This window comes from Solea senegalensis, unplaced genomic scaffold (assembly GCF_019176455.1).
Source record: "Solea senegalensis isolate Sse05_10M unplaced genomic scaffold, IFAPA_SoseM_1 scf7180000014726, whole genome shotgun sequence".
Classification (NCBI taxonomy): Eukaryota; Metazoa; Chordata; class Actinopteri; order Pleuronectiformes; family Soleidae; genus Solea; species Solea senegalensis.
The window spans coordinates 1-7,827 of NW_025321110.1; the positions used below are offsets into that span (position 1 = coordinate 1).

General features: G+C 42.4%; 2 protein-coding genes across 3 annotated transcripts; both read left to right on the forward strand.

Annotated features, from left to right (window-relative positions):
* Positions 1 to 361: 361 nt before the first annotated feature.
* On the forward strand, positions 362 to 2,442 carry LOC122761470 (protein-lysine methyltransferase METTL21E-like). The gene is made up of 4 exons (XM_044016711.1): positions 362 to 562; positions 653 to 770; positions 862 to 959; positions 1,037 to 2,442. Exons 1-4 carry the CDS (start codon positions 440 to 442, stop codon positions 1,361 to 1,363), a joined length of 666 nt encoding a protein of 221 aa, XP_043872646.1. The 5' UTR covers positions 362 to 439; the 3' UTR covers positions 1,364 to 2,442.
* A 1,446-nt stretch (positions 2,443 to 3,888) lies between these two features.
* On the forward strand, positions 3,889 to 7,555 carry LOC122761469 (protein-lysine methyltransferase METTL21C-like). Of its 2 annotated transcripts, none has more exons than XM_044016710.1 (7): positions 3,889 to 4,173; positions 4,290 to 4,405; positions 4,512 to 4,609; positions 5,530 to 5,650; positions 5,744 to 5,880; positions 6,100 to 6,217; positions 6,970 to 7,555. In XM_044016710.1, exons 2-7 carry the CDS (start codon positions 4,300 to 4,302, stop codon positions 7,371 to 7,373), a joined length of 984 nt encoding a protein of 327 aa, XP_043872645.1. In that variant the 5' UTR covers positions 3,889 to 4,173; positions 4,290 to 4,299; the 3' UTR covers positions 7,374 to 7,555. The 2 variants fall into 2 exon arrangements, with proteins under 2 accessions (XP_043872645.1, XP_043872644.1); XM_044016709.1 differs by having other exon boundaries at positions 3,890 to 4,173; positions 4,488 to 4,609.
* Positions 7,556 to 7,827: the final 272 nt, after the last annotated feature.

Here is a 7,827-nt window from a genome sequence, read left to right on the forward strand (position 1 = left end):
CTTTGGAGCAATGAGGAAGGGCCCAACCTAAGGATTTAAGGCTGCAAGCTGGTGGCTCACATACTGTATATGGTTGACAGTTCTGTTCTCAAAGCAAGTTCTGGCACACTAATAAAACTACATTTTTAGAAAATCAATTCTCACATGTGGAAAAAGCCAAATAAAGAGTAGAAGAGGGTGATGAGATGAAGTCCATTCTAACTGGTGAGAGGTGTAGCGGAACTAAATATTACAAAATTGTATTTTTAGCACTAGACGGGAGAGAAATGAGTGTATTTACATTATTAAACTTTGTAAATGTTGGATTTAGACTAGGTTTTTACTTACATCAGTGTCTCCTAAACTTCCTACAGCCAAATCTGTAACGCCTGATATCATGTCACTTCATAACACATGACGTCTGTCTCTTCTTTTGGAAGCAGAGTTGGCTCAAACAATAATGGCTCGGAATTTCCACCCGTCTGTCATCGGCCCGGAGGCCTGGGAGGGCTACATGTTTTCTGATCTGGAGATCCGCATCAAAGAGTCCACAGACCTCTACGGAGCCGTACTCTGGCCTTCGGTGCGTCCAGACATTTTAACGGCGTTACTCACCTTCTGTGTGTCCCTCTCACTTTCAGCCAGTGACAATAAATGACGTGTCTCCCAACAGGCAATGGTGCTGTGCCATTTCTTGGAGACCAACCGAGATAAATACAACCTGACAGACAAAAATGTGATTGAACTGGGTGCTGGGACTGGACTTGTCACCATTGTATCAAGCTTGTTGGGTACGAAACCTGCTCTGGTTTTCACTCCCTTTGACTTAATAGTTCAGTTTCAGGTGTTGGTATGTAATTATCTTTAATGTTTTCTCCTCAGGTGCTAAGGTGACCTCCACTGACCTACCAGATGTCTTGGGGAACCTCCGGTACAACGTTGTGCGCAATACCAAGGGTCGATGCAAGTACATCCCAGTGGTACGTTTTTCTTTGACTTTTCATACTGTATGCATGAAAAAATAAGTTGATATAAATCAACTTAAAATCACCTCCAGGTCACTGAGCTGATTTGGGGTGCGGAGGTGCCGAAGCGTTTTCCTCGCACCACACATTGTTTCGACTACATCCTGGCAGCCGACGTGGTGTACGCACACCCGTACCTGGACGAGCTGATGGATACCTTTGACTACCTGTGCCAGGAAAACACACACATTTTCTGGGCCATGCGTTTCCGCCTGGACCCAGAGAACAACTTTGTGGATCGCTTCCAGCAGCGTTTCCACCTGGAGGAGCTGTATGACCTTCCCAGCCTCAGTATCAAACTGTACAGAGCCTGGAGGAGGGACACGAGGACCACAGACCACAGAGAGACTGCTGCCTAAAGTCTGAACACAGACTGACAATACAATGTATGTGACTGCCATCTGATTTATTACCTGTCCTTCTAAACGGGAAAGCGTAGTTGTTGAGTATTTTTAATGAATCTTGTGCAAATGTCCCAATACCTTTCTACTCTGAGACTTTTTGCATGAATTATGTTATGTCAGGTAGGAAAAGTATCTCACAAAATCTATGCCTTCTTAAGTCTAGAATGTCTTAAGAATAACTTTACCTCTATCCCATAAGTAATATTCTCCAAAGTTGGAGCCATCGCTGCTGTTTATTTATCTTGAGTTAGTCATCAGGGGAACATTAACAACTGGACTGTTAGCCTACTAGCATGACTGACAGCTGATCATTTAAGTACAGTTAAATCTGTATCTTAAAATATAAATGTGTGTGACCATGTGGCAAACATGCAAGTCATGACATCGCCCATAAAAATATGAACTACCGCTTTTAAGCTTCCAGAATCTCGACTTGGGGTGGGGTTGAGGTTTCACATCAGGAAGTTCAGAGACTCTGGTTGGATGATAAATTGCACAAAACTGACACCATGCTCTGTTGGAGAACTGAAACTGCAATTAATACCAGCGAGTGTGGTCATTTTCCCATAGATTCCACTCAAACTGACCTGAGCAACTATTGAATAGATGGCTATTCAATATCAAATTGCTACTTCTTGGTTAGCTTCAGCCAGAAAACCAAAAGTCTACAGCCTACTAAATTAAAATCTCATGGTAATGGTTAAGTTGAGGGGTAAAGGTTAAAGTTAAGGGCTAATGTTTGAGGTAGGGGTTACAAGAGATGGTAATGCCAGTTGGCTAACTGGCCAGCCAGCTAGCTAGCTAGCTAGATAGCTTGTCGACCATGTTTACACATCTCAGGAAACTGATTTACTGTATGTTCTGTTCTATTTTGACCCAACTAGCTTTGCATTCAACGGGTAAACGGAACTTTAGAGTTGATGATGATGATGTACCTTGCTCCCAATCATATCGGCTGGTTAGTTGATTTTTTTTTTTTTCGTCTTTACTTGATCAACAATAAAAACAACACAAACTTTAAAGTGAAACTGACATGACTGCAAACTCTTTGATAACCAAAAAACATCCGTAAGGCACATAAACAAAAGCCCCCAAAACTGGTGGACGGTTGAGTTTGAGGCTTGCTTGAGTAAGATCACCAGCAAAACACGTTTACGGAGGTCAAATTAAAGATCACGTCCATATTGGGCAGTTTGTGCTGCTTCAGTAACATGAACACCACCATGTCACCATTATTTTTGTGGATGGAGTCGTTAGGAACCACCTGCTTTTATTACTGTGTGACCTGATAAATCTGATCTCTTAGTTGTGATTCCAAGTCCTCCCGACATTGTCAGGCTCATTTTCTATCCTCTTATTTCTCATCCTCATGTGGTGATGCGTGTTGTTCGGCTGCTGAAAGAGAAGAAGCACAAAGAGTCGGATTTAAGATTCTGCGGATGCTGGCAGTGAAGCGCCGCGTATGATTGTCCGCTCATACAAATACGCTCCAGCTGGAAATGGAACAAGCATCCCTTCAGTGAGAGGCAGAGTTCAGGTGTTGCCCCTTATGAAGAAAACAGATCATACTGTATTTTCTCCAAATAGGGCTGCACCACATCAACAACACAGCTGCACTACTGTGCTTCTGCCCGATCCCTATTATCGCGTCAAAGGGTCCTGGATGGAGGCGATACCTGAAACTTAAACTTCATGCTCAAAATTGATGGAGGTCTAACCGAGGTGCATATTATGGGAGGGAGGCCCCTGCTTTTCCCGGTGGTTTGATACTGTCCTGCATGCCAGGCTGATCCTGTTACCACGTCGAGTGAAGTAATCAAGGCTAATGCAGGACAAGTTCCAGAGCACATTTTTAAAAATAGGTTTTGATGATTTGCTGCAAGAAGACCTGAGTTGGCAACCCGTTTGGAACACGGGCCTCTCTGCATGGAGTTTGCATGTTCTCCCCGTGTGTGTGTGTGTGTGTTCTCGGGATTCCTCTCACAGCCCAAATTATACAGATTTGGGGATTAGGCAAATTGGACACTCTAAATTAACTGTGAGTGTGGATGGTTGTTTGTCTCTATGTGGCCCTGTGATGGACTGGCAACCTGTACAGGGTGTAGAAGACAAATGTAGGATTTGTTGACAAAAGACAAATCAAATTGCAGCTGACATAGAAAGTTCACAACCTTTTCATTCAATGGCCAGGATGCTTTCAAATCAAACACAAGTCATGTTTTGGCCTGGTTCTCGGCGGTGCTTATCCCCCCCCCATGTCACTATTTGTGGGCGCCCATGCAAGTCTAACGTATTCCCAATGAAACATGATCTGAACTTGACGTCCAGTCATCATTTAAAAAAATTATTTTGTGGTTAAAGCTAGAAAGCTGCTGTTTTACAATTCATCTTACGATCATGCAGGTTTATTTTTTTAGTTTGACATTACAGACCGTGGAAGCTTCCAGAGCAGCAGCAACAGAGAGGTCCAGGAGCACGGATCTGCAGCCGTAATGTGGCAGTCCCGTCTGGCTCCCTCTCCAAACTATCTTTGTTGTTGTTGTTTTTGTGTGTCTGTGAATCTACGTGCGCTCCGTTCTGGAAACCTGCTCGTGTTGATTTCTCTTTGGGCCCACATCTAAAAATACCCCCGGTGTCCTTGTGATGAAGATGGGTGTGTCCAACAGGATGCTGAGGGTATAACCTTGCAGTCCGCAGTCCACAGATACAGTATTTTCACTCCACATATCCACGCTTTTTACACCGGAAAGCAGAAGCGGCAGCAGGTAGGTCGGAAGTTGCAAGTTGGGCATAAGTATTTTACTTACTTTACTTTTGTAGAGAGCACATTTAAACTGAAATTTCTTCTCTGTTTTTCATGTGCAACTGATTTACTGAACAGAGCTTTCCACATGAATACTTACACATATTTTGTGGAGGAAATAAATTACATGAGACCCAAAACAAAGGAGGAGGAGGAGGAGGAGGAAGAAGGAGGAGATGGAGATGAGGGAAAATGTAAGACGACCAACTCAAGGTTTATTTTCTTTTTTAATGTAAACGCCACAAATGTTGAATGTCTGACGCTGATGTTTATCAGATGATTCACAAATCAAGGAATTAGACCTCCAGGTGACCTGGCCTCCGCCTCTGTTCAACAAAGCAGACGAAGAGGATTATCGTTTTGTGGGACAAGAAACCATCCCGAAAGAAACTTTGGACGTGAGTATAGCAATGGTTTTGGAATCTGGAGCATCATATTAATATATCAGATGAGTGTCCTCTTACGCTGGTTGATACCAAGTATTTTAATGACAATTTTAGTCTTGGACACCCCATCATGCCTAACTAGCACTTGATATACTTTACATATACATAGTGCACATCTTTGGCTGATCTCTCATACACATACCCCTGTTAGATGGATTTAGCAGTTAGCACAAGGTGTTCGACTTCACCTAAGCTGTAATTAGCTTTTGGCTTTATCCACACACAAAAAACAGAACTTTCCAGATGCAATATTTTTCTTTTTTGTTCTTAAAAGAAGATGTTTGAAGAACATGGCTTTGTTTGACCCCCTAAAACACCTTTAAATGTCACTAAACACCGTCGTAAACGTGCCAGGCCTGTATGTGGTGCATAATCACCAAAAATGTGATGTCTTAGCTGTGTTAAAGGTTAGCGTGTGTGTTGCGTAGCATTAGCATTGTAGCTCTACAATGGCACTACAGAACCACTGGATTAAGGACTTCTGACATGTCTGTTATTGAGATTAAAAAACGAACATCATATGCTCATTCAACTCTTCGACTAGCTAGCCGGCCAGTTAGCATGACTAGCATCATAGCCACAGTAGGGGCTCACATGAATATAAATATGATCAATTACCAGGTGTGAACCAATGTATATCCCCTCTGCCTCACTCTTGTTTTTAAATCAAGATTTGGGTGGAGTTAGCTTCAGAAGAGGGGTTTTGGTTAGCCTGTAAGACCTGTTTCTACCTAGCAATACAGACTGGTTCAGTTTAGTGTGTTATCCATGTATTTGCTTTTTTATTGTCAAAGGTTTGCAACGGATTTGTGCAAAAGTAACCTTATATGTGCTAGCACTAGACACACTCTAGTCTGTTTATTGGTCAACAGGGAAATGTCACTCTGGGAGATGATGAGGAAGAAAAAGACGAGTGTGATGGAGAGAAAGAGGGTGACGGGGCCTGTGATTCAAACTGCAGCAGCTCCACAGCCGGCGCCGAAGACGTTACAGGTGAGTCAACCTCACCAGTCTATCACAGAACCACTCACAATCACATTGTGCACATGACATAGTACTGATTTGCCGTTTTGTGTTCATGGACAGGACAAACACAAACACGAGCTCCAGTGTGGTATCCCAGCGTCATCTGCAGCCTCGGTAAAGACATCTACAACTACGTAGGACATGACATTGTCATTTATGAAGCCCTAGACTCCTTTGGAGCCGTCATGTGGCCAGCGGTGAGTGTTTCTTGTGCTACAAACCGCATTTATCTTATCGTCTCACCTCATGTCATGTACACTATATGGACAAAAGGATTGAATTCAGGTGCTTTAATGATTGGCTGTATTTCTTTGTTTATGTCTACACTTTACCTTTGTAAAAGCATTATAGTGAACTCTGATTGTTTTCAAATAATGTGATAATAAATGATTCTTTTTTACTCCACTTCCACTCAGGCGTTGGCTCTGTGCTCCTTCCTGGAGAATAACAGGGAGATGGTGAACCTGCAGGGGAAGGAGGTTCTGGAACTGGGATCAGGAACAGGACTGGTAGCCATCGTGGCCAGTCTCTTAGGTGACGACTGTATTTATATAAATGATTTGCTCGTGTATCGTGTCCACGATTCATTAGGTTGTACTGCATGATTTGTTACTGATGTACTTTTTAAAGAAGCATTATTAAATGTAAATATTTTCCAGGAAAAGTAGAATCTTCCTGGAATCTTAAACTAAACTAAGCTAAATATGGCCCCCGCTCATTTATCAAAAGGTTCATCAAACAAAATATACACCTCCTGTAGTTTATTATACCGTAAGAACATGTTTGCCTCTCCTCTCAAGCGGCGTAGCAATGTGACCATGGAAGTACAAATAATAGTATTATGTGTGTGTCATTGACTTCATCTAAATAAAAAGTGCAAGTCACGGTAAAACCAGCAGATTCTTGGAATATTGAGCACTTGAAGTAACACCATTATCACAAACGTTAAAATACATTGGACGTCATTTTTATTATTTATTATTTTGTTAATATGTTAATTTCTAACACACTCCGGTCAAGGTTCCTCAGCACTCCGATCACATACCCTGCTATATACAGTTGAACAGTATTTCTGTATTTTCCTCCAAGTACCACCAGAGGGAGCTCACGTACCACTGGTGGTAAATGTACCACAGTTTGAGAACCATGGGGGTCAAATCCATAGATGTTAATATATATATATCTACACATATATAGATATATATATATATATGTATATAATCGTTTTATTTTCACTGAAGCACTCTGAACGAACTCCATTCCCGTTCCTTCTCTTGTTTTCATAGGAGCCTCAGTCACAGCCACAGATTTACCGGAGGTGTTGAGTAACCTCAGGGCCAACGTCATGAGGAACACCAGGGGGCGGTGCCGACAGCTGCCCCAGGTGACGACTCTTTCCTGGAGCTTCGAAATGGAACGCACCTTCCCCGCGTCCGTCTACCGGTACGACTACGTGCTGGCGGCAGACGTGGTTTATCACCACGACTTCTTAAAGGAGCTCCTGGCTACCATGAAGCATTTCTGTCAGCCGGGGACGACGGTGATCTGGGCCAACAGGGTCAGGATGGAGTCTGACCTGACCTTCACCGAGAACTTCAAAAAGACCTTTCACACAAGTTTACTGTTTGAAGATGGAGACATGAAGATCTTTATGGCAACATACAGAGGGACAGAGACAGGGGAGCGATAGGTGGACATGTGAACTGGCCAATGGGGTAACATTTTGCACAGATTATTGGCTCTCACTCATCTTCTACCACTTTATCCTCCACATGAGGGTTGCTGGTGCCAATCTCAGCTGACAGGGCTGTTTACAATGAAACTAAAAATAACTACTCTGCCCACGTTAACCTGATGCATAAACCAACGAAATAGAAGAAGATGTAGGTGGTACAAAGGCAGAGACAGTTCTGAAAGTGTGTTTACGGAAGAGGATTAGGGCTACGTGTAAAAACAAAAAACAAAAATGAAAGAAAGAAAATGATAATAAAATAGCATTAATTCTAAAATTAAAGTCAGAATTCTGAGATTAAAGAAAAAGTCAGCATTCTGAGAAAAGGTCAGAATTCTGAGATTAAAGTCAGAATTCTGAGATTAAAGTCAGAATTCTGAGATTAAAGTCAGAATTCTGAGATTAAAGAAAA

Bases quoted from the DNA above. Each gene is read 5' to 3' on its own strand.
- LOC122761470 (XM_044016711.1), top strand. From the start codon at position 440: ATGGCTCGGAATTTCCACCCGTCTGTCATCGGCCCGGAGGCCTGGGAG. The intron at 563-652 runs GTGCGTCCAGAC...GTCTCCCAACAG, and splicing joins GAGCCGTACTCTGGCCTTCG to GCAATGGTGCTGTGCCATTT. The intron at 771-861 runs GTACGAAACCTG...TTTTCTCCTCAG, and splicing joins CATTGTATCAAGCTTGTTGG to GTGCTAAGGTGACCTCCACT.
- LOC122761469 (XM_044016709.1), top strand. From the start codon at position 4,300: ATGAATACTTACACATATTTTGTGGAGGAAATAAATTACATGAGACCC. The intron at 4,406-4,487 runs GTAAGACGACCA...GATGTTTATCAG, and splicing joins AGATGGAGATGAGGGAAAAT to ATGATTCACAAATCAAGGAA. The intron at 4,610-5,529 runs GTGAGTATAGCA...ATTGGTCAACAG, and splicing joins TCCCGAAAGAAACTTTGGAC to GGAAATGTCACTCTGGGAGA.